Source organism: Cyclopterus lumpus, chromosome 19 (assembly GCF_009769545.1).
Source record: "Cyclopterus lumpus isolate fCycLum1 chromosome 19, fCycLum1.pri, whole genome shotgun sequence".
Taxonomy (NCBI): domain Eukaryota; kingdom Metazoa; phylum Chordata; class Actinopteri; order Perciformes; family Cyclopteridae; genus Cyclopterus; species Cyclopterus lumpus.
The window spans coordinates 8,588,672-8,605,158 of record NC_046984.1 but is presented as its reverse complement, the minus strand read 5'-3'; the positions used below and the strand labels follow the sequence as shown (position 1 = coordinate 8,605,158).

The following is a 16,487-nucleotide window of genomic DNA, read 5'->3' as shown; positions in this document are numbered from 1 at the left end:
ATTGTGGAAGCCTGTGTGTATTAGGGGACAACACATTTTCAGTTTTACAGTTTTTGAAAAGGACAAAAATATCAGCAGCAGGTAATATAATCCCATAATCACCTGCACTGAACAACAGTTCCTTTATAGACACACAAATATTATGGCAATTTTCTGCAAAGTAACAGAAAATGTGTGTCTGACATTTTTAAATGCATCACCAATGAGCTGGTTACTGTAGGTGAATGACATCACCATATTTGAAGCAGTTTGTAGCAGAAGAGCGACAAAGTTAGTGTGATTTACCTAAAAAAAACAACAACAAAAAATAATACGCAACCATATCAGCATTACATGTCTCCTCTCTTGTTCAGCATGTGGAGTTGTTCATGGTTCAGAAGCACAATGTCACTCCTACTGAACACAGACGCACACACACTCACACACACACACACACACACACACACACACACACACACACACACACACACACACACACACACACACTCCTGCTCTCTGAGTTTTGGACCACCCCCTTTCCCTTGGACCAGCAGTCCACTTAGTTCCTGTCCTCACTGCAGTGAGCGCTCCAACAGACGAGCAGACACCAACTGTCATGAAAGAGAAAGGTAGACATTTTTAAGTGTGTGCGATTGTGTGTGTGTGTGTGTGTGTGTGGTATCGGATGAGAATGAGAGGGTGTGTGAGTGTCTGCTTGTGTTATATGTTTGTTTTTAATTACTTAAGGTTTGTTTGTAACGTGTGATGGTGGCATTTGATTTAACTTGAAGGTCAAATCATGACTTTGTCTTAATAACTGCTCTTGCTGTGTTGTGCTATTCTTGCATTTAACGTAGTGTTCTACTGCACAGTGTTGTTTAATTCAACGTTAAATTAAAGGTTATTTGTAGTCCGCGTTTGCGAATCCTGGAAACAAAAAACAAACGTTTGGACCTGTTAAGATTAGCAAACAGTAAAAATTCACAAACTTTTTCCCAAATCTAAAACAGTGAATTGGAAGATAAGAAATGTGGTTGCCAAGTAGGGGAAAGGGCAGTCACAGCTGCTACAGCTAATCGTAAGACCGGCATACTTCTGAATTTAGCAGTGTTTCCTTCTGATTGTTCTGCTCTGCAGCCACAAGGAACAGATAGATATTCTCTTGTGGTGACTCGTGCTGAGTGAGAGTGGAGGAAGTGCTCCTGACATCAGCGGAGCCTCCTGGAGTTGTTGGGAGTGTCCCTTGTAGGTGCATGATTGTAGTGAAATTAGACATTTTCTCTATAAAATTGTTCTACCCAGAAAACATTCAAGACGTTGGCAGTTTTAAAGACCATTATTAACATACATGTAGTAGCGTGGTCAAATAGTAGTCCATAAAACACACACTAATAGCATTCAAAAAGGTATTATATTGAATTCAGTTTATTTTGTATAGCCCAATATCACAAATTACAAATTTGCCTGAGATGGCTTTACAATCTGTACACATACGACATCCCCGTCCCAGGACCTCACATCGGATCAGGAAAAACTCCCCAAAAATAACCTTTCACAGGGAAAAAAGGGAAGTATATGACCTCATTGCATGGCTAATATTTGATACCCACGGTATCAGAAGATGACTTTGTACTTACACATACAATTAGAATGAGGTATATTTACATCTACATGAAAAGATTCAGAAGACTTAAAATAGATACTCACTCCTTACACACACAGATGCATATTTTCATAGCTGGAGATACTGGGTTGTGTGATTAACTGTCCGGCTCAGGTTTCTCTCCCTTTGCTCTCTTTCTAAATCTACCATTTGCTAAGACTTCACACCATATCAGCTTCACGTTCTGAGCGGGAGCAAGAAAGAACAGAAGACATTTTGGATTCTTAAAATATTTCCATCTGAGGACTCCACGCACAAGTTTTACCATTCACACAAGAGCATAAAGTCAAAGTATACTGTAAGAGGGATCTACTTTATGTACAGGATAATACCACACACATGCTGTATTGCTGTATACACATCATACAATGGAGTATGTTACCTGTCCTTCTCCATCAGTCAGTTGACAACAAAACGAAAACCTTCAAACATTTCTAATCGGGATGTTGTTGTGTTGGCATCACAGCTCTGTCATTAACAAATATTTGAGGCGTTCCAGGACAAAGGCCCGTTTGGCCGGGTTTTCAGTCCCTGTTGGAGTCCCATGGCCAAAAGGACGGTTACATTTCCACTCGGATCTTGTCGCATTTAGCAGTAATAAAACCAAAAGTTATTTTAGCGATTCGATATTATGCGATTGCTATCACACAATTAATGTCCTTTTATTAATAATAATAATAATAATCCATTTCATTTATATAGTGCTTTTCAAGATACTCAAAGACACTTTACATTATACATCGTAGACACAGCTACGTGGAGCAATGCAGGGTTAAGTGTCTTGCTCAAGGACACATCGACTAGGGCAGGGATTGAACTGCCAACCCCTTGATTGAAAGACGGGCATGCTAACCACTGACCCATAGTCGCCCCACGATATTATTGTTCTTCTATTTGTTAAAGCTATAATTTAACACAAAAAAATAGCAAAGGATGAGTGTAATCAAAGTCTTTTCTCTTTCAGTATGACCAAACGGTTTTTTATACTTTTATTTTTTGAGCTTTTAGTTCCAGTAAGATGTGTATTCGTTGTTGCTTGCAAATACACAGACTTGCATAGACTGCTCCAGGATGTTAATATATTGATTATAGTCTTTGTCTCATTACTATCAGCATTAATGCAGTCTGCATTACAGCTGCTGTGGACGTTCTGAATCCCCACAGCACTGCATAATGTGCCTATACTGGTATGTCTTCCTCAACTGTACGATCAGTTACGGTGAGCTTTATATTAACCTTTTTGGAAGCATGGTCTCTTAATCTAGTTTGTTACCTCATGCTTGTTACTATAGTGACAAATCTCTCCTGTTGTGGGGCAGACCTGGGGCCACATACCGATGTACTTGACTCCATTTTCTTAGTATTCACAGGACTGAGTTGGGAAACGTTTGAGCTGTGTGAGGAAATGTTTCTGTTGAGACACAACTCGTACATGTTAGTCACAAATACAGAGTGTCTGGTTTTCTATCTGGCAAAAAAGTGCAAATGAAAAAGCGTTTATCTATTTGTGCGCTCTCAACACGCCACATTCTTTCCCCTCTCTCCTCTGCTAATCACATTCAGGACCTCTCAAGTGGACCGTGATTAGATTGTACTGGCATCCACCGCTTCTGCTGCCTCACAAACACGAAAGAGACAAAAGTGGAAGGAATGAGGGTCTCGCTCCAGTATGAGACGATGGGCTTTAGAGCCGAGAGGCAACGGGCCTGCAGGGCGCTCTGATTGGTGTTGTTGCGTGAGAAATAATGGCTTCTTCGTGAGCTCCTGTTCGTCTTCGTGAGGCACTCGACAGATTACTGTGGCCGTGTGTGCGAGTGCCCGTGTGTGTGTGTATATGTGTGTGTTTCTGCGTGTCTGTTTATCACGTTCGGTTATGTGAGCACCGACAGGAGGGACCTTTGTCTTGTATTGTGAGGAAGTACTCGGGCAGAGAAGGATGAAATGTTTGTGATCAAATTCTTGAAAAAGGAAGTTCCCATGAGCCGGCTGTGTGTCTATTCCTAATTAACACATGTAAGCATGCTAACAAACCTCAGTAAGTACATTTACATTTACAAGTACATTTAATCAATTTGGAGGTAATTGTAATTTACTTGAGTATTTCCATTGTTTGACACTTTACATTTTTAATCCACTGCATCTTAGAGGTGAATATTGTACTTTTTTTTTTACTGTACTACATTTATTTGACAACATTGACTTTCATATTATTCATATTAATAATACAAAATATAAATAAATAAGGAATTATGATGTATTGTTATTATTATTAAGTTAGTGGCAGTATGTAAAGTAATTCAAATCAGCCTCACCATTACCAGCTGAAACATTAAAGTGATATAAATTACACATTCATGCATCAATAATCATACTCCAGTAATATAATATATGAGTTTTAAAACTGCCTAATGAGTACTTTTACTTTAGATATTACTTATTTATATTACTTGTTTCCACCTTTTTTGTAACAGACTGCTTTACAAAATCGATCAGGACATTTCAACATTCCTTGCATGATAAAACATTAAAATTAGCAAATACATGAGAGTGTAGAAGTATTTCCAAACAATTGCATGTGGTTTCATAACTGTTGCTTCATTAAAGAGAGAGTTTTTTTATAAAGGAGGAGGCAAAAAGATAGTAAAGTCCAACCCGTGGCCTTTACAGGTATGGAATGACATTTCATTTAACGTTCTTATAGGCAAACAAGGATAATTAATTAGTAAAGACTTAACTGGTTCATTTATTCCTCCCTCTCCTGCAGGGCTACAAGCTCAGGATGGGCCGTGTTCTCCAGGGGGGAAGCAAGTCATCCCATGCTTAAGATGTGGGGACCCATGCAAGGGACAGGTGCTGCGCGTACAGAACAGCCACTTCCACATCAAGTGCTTTACCTGCAAAGGTGAGTATACCATCAATATCTGCACTTTTGGACTATCCTGCAATCACACGTCAGATTCCTGACTTTGTCTCCAAATTAGTTATTGAAATAGGCTACATCCACACACTATGTATTCATAGTGGTGCGTGGTGTTAGTGTTTCGTAGGCTACTCTGTAACATGAATACTATCAGGTGCCTAATAATGCATCTGCCTACTGGCACTGTTCATCAGGAGTGGAAAACTGTGTTGGGGTTTGGCTTTAATGTATGAATTTAAACAGTTGATTCTCCAGTTGGACTAAAACTTGTGTTTACATTTAAATATGCAAGCAGTGACGCAAGTACCATTTGACCCTTTGTGTTGCATTAAAACACCTTATTTTCACGTTTGCCTGCTGGTGCCATTCAATTTATTACAACATATTCTGCACCTATGATGGGCTGTTGTGAGAACCTCCTCAGACAGTCATTCAGTTACTTTGTTTGGTGGACAACATATTTCCTCAGCAGGCTATTGTCCCCACTAATGGAAACCAGCATGCTTCTCGTGTTGTTGGCCTCTCATCGCATTGGGACGGCGCAGAGGAAACAAAGAGACTTTCAGAGCACAGAAGCCTGCAGTGTTTTAACAGGGTGGAGACGAGGGACCGAAAGGCTCGGTGGCCTTCACTGAATCACAACTTGACTCAAAAGGTTTAGAAATGTGAATTAGAATAAGGCTTTTTTGTTAGTAGTCCATAAAAGTGGTGTCAAAGTGAAGTACACTTTATGGGACAGAAAGAAGGTAAATTAAATTGTCACCGTGAAAACAATTATGTGTCAGTTTATTTGAGTGTAATATCAGCTATAGAATCATAAGGCACTCGTGCATTTATGAACATCAGCAGATAGGTCAAGATTCCTCGAAGGTGACTGTATGTCATTTCTATGAAGCAATCTCAGAGGAACTAGTGTTTGTGTGTTTCATTCAGACTTAAACATAGTAAATAAAACCCACGTAGTCTGTGAGTGATTTGCAGTAAGACAGGAATAGAGGGGCACAAATCCTTCCTTGGCATCTCTGCCATTTGTCCTGTGAATTCTGCCGTGGCGGGTTCAGAGAGACGGCGTTGGGTGGGTTGTGTGGTATTAAATGACTCGCAACAAGCTCAGAGAAAACACGGCCTTCTCCCCAAATAACTTGTTTAACACATTAACACATAAACACCTGGAAACCCTGGCACAATCATGAGGTCCGACAGTCCAAGTAGCATATATCTCATCACTTTGATGGATTACAGAGTAGCTGTTAACTTACTAAGAACAAATGTGATAAAAAAATATATATGTATCATGTTAGGAGTTACAAATACTTTTGACCTAAAGCGCTTTACAAATAAAAGAAAACAGAAAAGGACATTTTGAGCAATTTGCACCATTAGCAAACTAATACACATGTAAACAAAAATCCATTGATCTGAGTCTTTCCTGTGTGTGTGTGTGTGTGTGTGTGTGTGTGTGTGTGTGCGCGCGCTCGCAGTGTGCGGCTGTGACCTGGCTCAAAGTGGCTTCTTCCTGAAGAACGGGGACTACCTCTGCCCGCTGGACTTCCAGAGGCTTCACGGCACGCTCTGTAACAGCTGTGGGGAATTTGTGGAGGGAGCGGTGGTCACAGTCTTGGGGAAGACCTACCACCCAGCCTGCTTTGTGTGCACCGTTTGCAAGTACATGTGAACAAAAAAAAAAGTATTTGTATTGTTTTGGGAAGTTTGAGGCGAAATGATTTTTTTGGGGTTTGTTCAAAGAAGTGTGTGGTACACGTCCGTCTCGTTCTCTGTTTCTCAGACAGCCTTTTCCTGCTGGGGACTTTGTGACCTTCAGTGGGAAGGAGTGTCTCTGTCAGCGCTGCATCCGACCCTCGTCTCCTACTCCTAACGACGTCAGTTGTTCAGGCAGTAAGTTCACTCTGGACATTTAATCCAAACTATTTATTATTAAAGATTTAGAATAGAACAATACCTTGATCCCATGCAGACATAATTATAAAAGGGTATTATGCAGTGCACACTGAGTTGATATTACCTTAGAAATCCTGTCATCCTCTTGGGTTCCTGCCAGATCAATGATTCACTGAACTAAGAGATCCAGCAGACCTATACTCTCCATCTCAACTTGACCTCCTATAGATAGGACAGGGATCAAAAGAGGATTCAGACTCATAAAGAGGATTAAAAGGATCTCTCTTTAGGACTATACAGAAAGGTGCTTATTTAAAAAAAAAAGAATCTACAGGAAAGAGCAGAGCAACTCAAATGGTTCAGTTTATACATGTATATCCTGAAATAATGAAGACGATTATAGGTACCCCTGAACCAAATCTTGTGCGTTTGCCTGTGTGTGTGTGTGTGTGTGTGTGTGTGTGTCTGTGTGTCTGTGTGTATGTGTGTTCTCAGACTGCTCTGGCTGTCGTAGAGACATCAAGAATGGCCAGGCTCTGTTAGCGCTGGGGGGCCAGTGGCACCTTGGCTGCTTCAAGTGTAAAGCCTGCAGGAGAGTGCTGAGTGGAGAATATATCAGCAAGTAAATACAAATCTTTGCTCATCATTATTTTTATAGCTACCCTCAATTGAGTGTATTGTTTCTATTAAGAAAGGTTTGAATTTAGAAATGATGTTGGCACCCAATACAACTAATACACAGAAATATATGTTAATGTCCTCTTGTCTTTCAGGGATGGCGTTCCATATTGTGAGAGGGACTACCAGATTCAATTTGGGGTGCAATGTGAAGCATGTCAGAAATTTATAACTGGAAAAGTTTTAGAGGTGAGAAATCTTTAATTTACTTTTAGAGTAAGCTCCTGATTGTATTTATATTTGCAAGACTTGCAAGTGAAATACACTTTGTGACTTACTTTTAAATGATATCAATATGACTTGACGGATGATGGTTCTAACACATTTCTAATTAAACAATTAACCTATTTTTAACTTCTTTTGATTGTAATTTGACAAATAATGTTGTTGTCCCTCTCAATTAATATTTTTTTTTCTTATTTTAACGTCACTCGGATGTTTGCGCACTGTGCAGAATCATGCATGTGCAGAGTTTGTGTAATTAGCCCAAGTAGCATATATCTCATCTCTTTGATGGATTACGGAGTAGCTGTTAACTTACTAAGAACAAATGTGATAAAAAAACTAAAAAAACTTAGTTACTGACCCAAAATACAAAAGACAGAAAACATTCAATTTATACAAAATATTAATATAATTATATATAATCATGTGAAAATGTTAGTGCACTAAGACTGAGTGAAGTAGGAGTTTTCGATGTGGGCTAAAAATGTGGAAAACCCATCGCAGACAGAAATTATTATAGAAATTATCATTATTGAATTGATCTAAAACCCTGATTTGATACAACCTTTTGGGATGTGTTACCACATCTAAAAAGGTTGGAATCGCCTGCCCGGAGTATCATAACTTGTTTCTTTTTTTAATAAAGCCTAATTCTGACGCTTTTGCCTTTCTCATCATCTGCTATAGGCTGGGGAGAAACATTATCACCCCTGCTGTGCAAGATGCAGCCGATGTCACACAATGTTCAAAGAGGGTGAAGAAATGTATCTGCATGGTCAGTTTTAGATTTATGTTTGGATTAATACATACATTAACATTTGTTTTTTATTTTTATTGGAATTTAAATACTTGCTCTGACAATGCTGTCATTTAACTTGTTTTCCCATAATGCCGATGCCTTCGCAGGATCAACAGTTTGGCACCCAGACTGCAGAGACAGCAGCAGAACTGAGGACAGTTTCATGGTAAGTCCTCCTGAACTCGACACTCAACAACATTCAACGTGTGTTTCTATCAACACAATATCATCTATATAACTTCTTAAATAACGAGTAAATGTGGATGTGTAATTGCTGTTAGGAGGATGCGAGTGTATACTGTGTCGTTGTCCTTACACATTCTCCTCCTTCCCAGGTCAGCAGACCAAAAACACCTTGTCTTGATTTCTTTTTCCCCCGACCTAGACTGAAGGTTAATATTGTGCCGTTTGCACTGATGGTTTTCTAGTGTGCGCAGGCTGTAATCTCACGTTTTGAGATTAACCGCACTCGCTTTGCTCACCAGGCTGGCCAATTAGATCATTACGAGGTACAAATAGAAGTGTTTTTGATCTTTTCAGCTAATTACAATCTGGAACAATGCACATAAACCGCATGACGCCAGGCCCAGACTGCTGCATTATGATTCCTAGTGCTTGCTTTTACCCACATGTGTGACAGGCACCAGATGTGAGGACCAGGTTGTGTGTAGTGACTTTGCATTGAGAGGAAACAATAGAAGCTGAAGCAGTAGGTTTCTCAGCATCCTATGAGTGAAACTAATAGGCGTTTCCCCCCCCCTCCTTTAGCCCACTACATCCTCATCTGAAAGCTCCTGCTCCAGGCCGGGCTCATGCACACCGGGGAGTCCTGGTCGGACCATCTGTGTAAGTTCTGGTGACAACATCTGCGTGACACTTTCCATGGTGCACAATTCACCATGGCTTGATCTTTTTGATCTAATTTATCCTTTATTTATACAGGGGAATCGCATGGAAAAAGTGTCTCTTATGCAAGATCTTGCTTTTTATAAATGAAGGCAAACATTTAGAAGAATAGCCCATGTGGAAAACATTATAGCATTTTTTAAAAATGAAATACAATTTTCGGGGAACATATCTTTTCAACTTTACCTTGACTGATCGGGACTAGTTTTTATCTCGTGAGAGAAATTTCAATTGTGGATGAATGATGAAGAGCCTTTCAATTGTCTCAAATCATCCACATATTGATCTGGAATTTAGAGTTATTTGCTTGGTCATTATGAATTCATTGGCAATTCAGATTGAAATTTGGTTATAAAAGGAACCCGGTGCTTTCGGTGTCCTTTTGTTTCCTCCATCAAGTCTATTTTGATTTTTGTGAGGAATAAACTTTACCCCCATCAAAACACCCCTAAAATATGAGTCAAAAAACGATTTACCTTTTTTTAATACTTGAAAGCCTGGGAAATAATGTATGTAGTGAAACCAAAGCCAGCCACATATTATAATGTTAATCTGTCCACTCTTTGTGCCAAAATCAGACTATTGTGGTAAATGTACTTGTATCGCGCTTCTTCTGACCACTCCAAATGGGGTTGTGGGATTAAAGTTGAAATCCTCCCTGAAATCATGTATTAGGCTTGACCTTTCACCTGTCTGCCTGTAACCCATACTGTCTGCTCCTTCTGTCCTCCACCCTCTGTGTCCCTCCTCCCCGCTCCTCCCTCTCATGGTCCCAGGCAAAAGTAGATAATGAGATCATTGATTACCGAGAATTAGCAGCCATTCCCAGAGTCAAGGCTATATATGATATAGAGCATCCTGATATGATTTCTTATAAGCCCGTGAACGACAACTCGTCTACTTGGGACAACAAAGGCATCAGACGGGACAGGCAGAGCCCTGCAGAGGTAACTTTGTTCAACGTTCTGAAGCATCCTGTGTTTGTCATTCTGTCACTGTTTGATTTATGATTCAAACCATGTGAGCTTCTTGGCTCAAAAACTAAATAGTCAGATGTGTGTGTTATGGAGCAATAGCAGTTCTACATTAACACTTTAAGTATCTAAGTCAAGATATCCATTATACTTACATCTTTAATAAGTGGGTTGATTCTCTTATACAGAGCAACCTAAAATACTATCAGAGAATGTTTGCATACTTAATATGGAGTCAGTTGATAAAAAAACAAAATGAGTTAGTTGCTATCTACTGCGTAATTGAGCGTTCATTCATGATCTGTGAATAATTGGCTAAAAGTAACTTTATAATAAAATCCTTTTGTTTCCTATTTTTCATATCTGTCTTCATGTGAAAACCTGGTACATTGATTTTTGAAAATTCAGGATTACAGAATTGAGACTATTGCACATGTCTTCCTCTCATAAATCATTTTAAACGTTGCTGATATGGTTGTTTTTCTTTTTCATATCAGACAAATTTTGGTCTATGTTTTTTTTCTTTTTCTGGTTCATACATTTATTTATCTTTTGTTCTGATTTAGTCACCAGGAAATGTATCTGAAACCACAAAGGTAAATATTTGTTTTATTACCTTTACTTAGACTTACTACAGGTGACAGACATAATCTTATCATAAATTACTTGACTTGTTGTGCATTCAACACTGGTCTGGTGTCTGCCTTCTTTCAAGGAGAGTTTTGAAGTCAGAAATTCCACACCAAAATCTACACACCACGGATCTTTTGGAGTTCATACAATATACAATCGTCACAGCTACACTCCGACTCTGTCCAGATCACCACAACACTTCCACCGGCCACCAGGTAAAAGGAGCGGACGCATTATCTCAATCTTCTTATCACCTTGGTATAGATATTAACCTCCCTCTGCTCACGTTGTCTCTGTTTTACCATCTTCCCTTATCTCCTCTACCGTCACAAATGCTCACTCCACTTCTTTCGTGGAATAACAAACAGGATTGATGCTCGCTCCCTCTTTATTCTCTGGCAATGACAGTGACACATGCCCCACTTCCCCTTTATGTCACCACTTTCTCCCTCATACCAGAGGTAAGGACCCCATTCTCTTCTGACACCCATTTCTGCATCCCTTCCTCCCGCCTGCTATTGCCTTGCGTATCAAGCACTTATCGATATATACTGTACGTATATATATATATATATATATATATTTTTTTTTTTGCTATTCTGAACTATCGTGGACTGTGCGGAGTGCAATTATGAAATAGGAATTTCTCCATCAACAAAATAGTAAAAACAATCAAGTTAAAGGGCCAGAGTTGTCATTTATTGGATGGATGGCAGAGATGTGAATCCCTTTGTTGTTAGAAACCCAGAGCCATCAGCCACTGTCAGTCACCCACTCAGACTCTTTCCATATAATATCCTACTGTAGAAAACATTCACACTGGAGCAGCTAGACGCTCCCTTCACATAATCCATTGATCTTCTCCCTTTTCCATTTTGCATATTTGACTTGACCCAACTTTTTCGTTCCTCTTGTTCTGCCGTCTCACTCAATTCTTGCTTTGAAAAAAAGAATCCTTCATAAACATCTAGATCAAAGTCGGTATTTATAAAACAGGTTTGAGTGATTAAATAAATAAATATTTCGGTGCCTGTTCTCAACTTCACTCACACATTCCTCTACAACCGTGACTATTTATAGCAGCGTTATGATTTTTCTAAAGCCTTTTTATCGTATGAGATATGACAAGCTCTGACCAGTAAGCTCTGGCATGTGTTCCGGGTGGGAACTGAAAATCACTCACAACCCACTAACACTGTCTTGATTTCTGTATTGTGAGTAGTACGCTATTCATGTTTAATCGAATCGAGATCCTTAAAATGACTTGATGATCATTTCTGAAGCATAAAATGAAATTGTATTCAAGAAAATATTTACTACGCTTGGTTTTTATGTGAATATGCTCATTATGGCCTCCCCTTTTTGCCGTGCGAGGCTTTTAAAAAAAATAATTTGTGTAAAGTTACACTACAATTAATATACATGTGATGAACCTTTACTGCACGTTGTGCTTTTCTGAATAAGTACATTATATGTACACATGCTTTATTATACTGATGGTGGTCGCACTCTTTTTTTCAGGGAAAATGTCCTCTAAATCAAAAAGAAAATTAATAAAATTTGAATGCACAAGTTCAAAACATTGAAAGGGAAAAAGGAGACACGACAGACGTTTATTACAATTTATTATGTTCGTTCTGGTGTGTGATATTTTAGAATAAATTATCTGCTGATGCAGCATTCTTTCCTATCTGCAGACGAAGGCTTCAACATGTACAGGAGGCCTCCAATTTATAAACAGCAAGGTACGATATGACCTTTTTATCTGTCAAGCAACCTTTTAAAAAGTTAATTTTACTGCTGCTTGAGGCTAAATGAAGTTAAATATTCTACTGATTGTTATTGTTCTAAAGCACGTGTTTGCATTCTTGTTCCTTTTTTCACGACATTGATTTATTTTCACTGAACTATACTTGTGTAATGTTGTCGTAAATATAAACGTAGAGCAGTCCTGAGAGGTTGGCGTTACAGAACAATTAGCAAAGGGCTAAAAAAGAAGCTGGCGAGGTATATTCTGCTCAGTAAGTCTGATCTAATTTAGGCAAAGGGCCGCGTCTGACTGTAAGTCACCTCACGATGAGCTAATCTGTCTGTTTCACTTTCACATAGATCCAAATTCCACCACAACTCAAATATCCTCTTTGCCTGGATATGGTCGCAATGGCCTCAATCCGGTAAGAGCAACATCACTGATACCTCTATCATTTTACAAGTGGCATTCCGAGACAGATTTTAGTGCAATCCAATTAGATCACAACAAACTACTAAAGAGTTGCATGCCTTGTACTTTTTAAAGTCTGTTTTTTGGGTAGCTCTTGAAAAAACACTTAAGAAACTGTCACTTAATGTGTGCTATGTTTTCCCTCCTCTTCTCATTAAGCCACGGTCAGCTGATTTCTCCCATTACAGCAGCGACAGATTCAGAGGTTAATATATGTAGACATCTTTATCATCCATCATGGAGATTGTTGATCACTATAATATCAACTCACTGGATATTGATCAGTGTTCTTTACCTTTTCCCTTTCCTTTCAGACTTTACAGTATGTGAGAAGAGCTTTAAGTGATCTTGAGTCCCCCGGTCATACTTCCTTTCCCTCTTTGGTTTGTTGCATTTCCAAAGGAGTGCCCTCGCCTCACTGTCTGCATGAGCATGTTTTATGAAGTACAGTGTATGTATGTATTCAACTCAGTTCTAATCCAAAGTTGTAGGTCTTCATTGATGTATGTGTTGCACTGTTTCCATAACGGACTCTCTCGCCACTCATTTGATAAATATAATTTCTTGCAGTAATTTTTTTTTGTGTGCTTTGAAGTGATTAATGTCGCCATGACATTTTCCCATTGCATGTTTTCGGTTCATTCTGTAGCTCCTCTACGATGGTCTACATCCATTAGCACGAATGGACAGAGGAGTGTCTATGCCTAATTTGTTGGAACCAAAAGCAAGTATTGTTTGTATATTCATGTGTACTAGACTTGTAATGTTCTGTACCTAAAAGCACCTTTAGAAGATTGCATGCCAAAATAAGAATAATAGATGACAAATTACAGGTTTCCATCATTATCTTCCATTCTTTAAAAGTCCTTTAACAAAGGCTAAAGTATGTATGTTTCCCTGAAGGCTGAAGCCCTGGTACTATAGAGTACTGCTATGCATGACGGATCAGCGGTTATACAAGATGCACGTTGGCCGCTATATGATATTCAAACTCCATCTTGTATCTCAATAGCTCAGCGCGTAACAAAAGATTGTGTCTAAGTGTAGCATTATGCGATAATCAATTTATGAAGCATTCTTAACCAGTCTTTTCTTTTTTATCAAGGTCTACCCATACGAACTGCTCGCAGTTAGTAGTAGGGGACGAGTGCAACTTCCCAGGGATGTTGACAGAACAAGACTTGAGGTATAGTAACATGTGAGAAAAGCATTGTAATGTACAGGCTGAACAGAAGGCTTTGTATTAGTTGTTGCTGTAATTGCCATTTGTGAAATAAAACGTAACATATTCACTGGACACTGACATTTAGCACCAGTTTAAGTGCAACAAATGCTAGACATTGTGTAAAATACTACACATATATGACTAAAACCTTCTTGGATGTTGATGAATTCCTTGACAGTGACATCATCTGCTTAAAAGTTTTCCTTAAAAACAAGTCAACCCTACAGTATAAGTTCTATTTTATTTTTTTAAAAAGGGAAAAAACTGATTAAATGTGCTGCTTTATTATTTCTGGCTTTCCTTTGCAGCGTCACCTTTCCCCGGATTCATTCTTTGAGATCTTTGGCATGGATTTTCAAGGATTTGACATACTTCCACTGTGGAAACGTAATGATATGAAGAAGAGGGCAAATCTCTTCTAAATGTTGATTAACGCATGTTTTAACTCATTGTTAATATGCATTATATATCAAGTTCTGATGGCTCCTTGCGTTTATTTCTTTGCATTTGACACAACAATTTTATAAACTGGACACAGTGTTGTGTTTCCCAGTTAGTTTATGTAGGTTATTGTAATAATGTTTAAATACCTCAAAGCAGATATGAACACGAGAACTCAACTTGCTTATAGTCTTGGCTTCACTGATAGATTATTATTATTATTTTGTCTTTCCTAAATCAGCCCTGTCCCTCCAGGGATTACATTCACATTGGACAATTAGATGTAAAACAATGTATCAGCATTCATCGTAAATGCAACAGGTCATGTGGCATTTATCAAAGTAATATGTTTATCTTTGATGCAAGAGACCGTTTCAAACCAACAATTGATGTTGACTTTTGTGACATTTACAATATATAATTACACTATTTCTGTTACCTGACCTTTATGCCTAATCTCTGAGATCCTAACTGGAGGTCTGCTGTTATGTTTCCACACTCATAGCGGCACCAGATCAGCAAAATGCTCATATATTATTTAGGAGTGATTGTGCAAAACCTTGGATTATGATCAGTGACTACATTTTTTAGGGGAACTAATGCTTTAAAACATATTTATCCCTAAAACATCTGCACATTGCAACTACAAGATGGATATGTTCCGGCACATTGAGGATACTGTATCAACATGAGGTTCGATGCATGAGGAAATGCAAAAGTATTTTTCTGCTTGCCTTCTGGAAATTAGAGAACGAGAGCACAGCGTTTGAGAGAGTCAGTCATTCATATCTAAAATTGTTGTGAAACTGGTTTAAATTATTTTGTCAGAAGTGAAAGCCTTTGTAGATCATTAACATATATGAACATGTTATTAACCTTTCAGAATAATATGTCATGATACCTGATGATACATTAAATGGTCATAACTTGTCATCAACACGTAATTCTGACAGAAGATATGAAATTACTCTTGTTGTTACTCCATGTTATCATTGTTACTTAAATATGATATCATATTTTAATTATTCAGTTGATTCTCACTTTATTGCCTCCTGGTTACACAAATGTTTAAACACAAAACTGAAAATAACGTTTTTGAGAATGTTTATCATGTCACTAAATCAATGAAATGTGCAAAATGGTGTTATTAAAGTAATAATTGGGATGATTTGACTTATTATTGTTTTATGTTTTCGCCAGTGTTGACAATTATTATATAAGTTACGTTGACACTGTAGACATCACACCACCTCAAGGGCTCTAAATAAAATCTTGCTATTACAATTTGGGAAAATTAATGTCTCTTCATTTACAGATTAAATGAGGTTGTGTGTTTGCAATGAAGAGTCAGTTTTGAGGCCATATTTCCACCCAAAAATGCACTTTTTTGGGGAATCTCCTAGAAGAATTTAATTGTCCAGATCATCAACTTAGAAAATAAATATGAAAGCCATTAGACTTCAATGAATCTTCCCGTGATTACAGACATTCTTGATCTGGTTTTCGATACACTACAGAGATACGTTCATAATGTCTACTCTCTCTGTCCAGCATGCACATTTCAGTCAGAAACAGTAATGAAGTCTTCCATGACTTTTGATAACACCCTGCTGACGCTTTTATCCAAAGCGACTTACAATAGGTAAATAATAACATCACAATATTAAGTTACACTTCATATTTTCACTCATAAAACCAGCCACATGGTGGAGGAGTTGCAACATTCCCTGACTTAACTTCACCTGCCCTCTATCTCTCATGCAATCATATTTGTTTTCATTCTGACGGTGTTTGTAAAACATGTTTTTTATCTCTTTTACCATCTTCAAACGTGACTCACACTCAGTCATGGACACAGCCATTGGATATTTAGGACCAACAGATGGTGCTCTGGAGCCTCGAACCAAACACCACTTCAGGATTG

At 38.4% G+C, this 16,487-nt stretch overlaps 1 protein-coding gene across 1 annotated transcript; it reads left to right on the top strand.

Moving 5' to 3' along the window:
• Positions 1 to 525: 525 nt before the first annotated feature.
• On the top strand, positions 526 to 15,719 carry LOC117748601 (actin-binding LIM protein 1-like). The gene is made up of 19 exons (XM_034558520.1): positions 526 to 608; positions 4,407 to 4,544; positions 6,044 to 6,227; positions 6,349 to 6,458; positions 6,957 to 7,083; positions 7,235 to 7,328; positions 8,052 to 8,139; positions 8,271 to 8,329; positions 8,932 to 9,009; positions 9,948 to 10,016; positions 10,610 to 10,639; positions 10,759 to 10,891; positions 12,374 to 12,421; positions 12,786 to 12,850; positions 13,057 to 13,102; positions 13,212 to 13,219; positions 13,547 to 13,621; positions 14,003 to 14,083; positions 14,431 to 15,719. Exons 1-19 carry the CDS (start codon positions 596 to 598, stop codon positions 14,542 to 14,544), a joined length of 1,560 nt encoding a protein of 519 aa, XP_034414411.1. The 5' UTR covers positions 526 to 595; the 3' UTR covers positions 14,545 to 15,719.
• Positions 15,720 to 16,487: the final 768 nt, after the last annotated feature.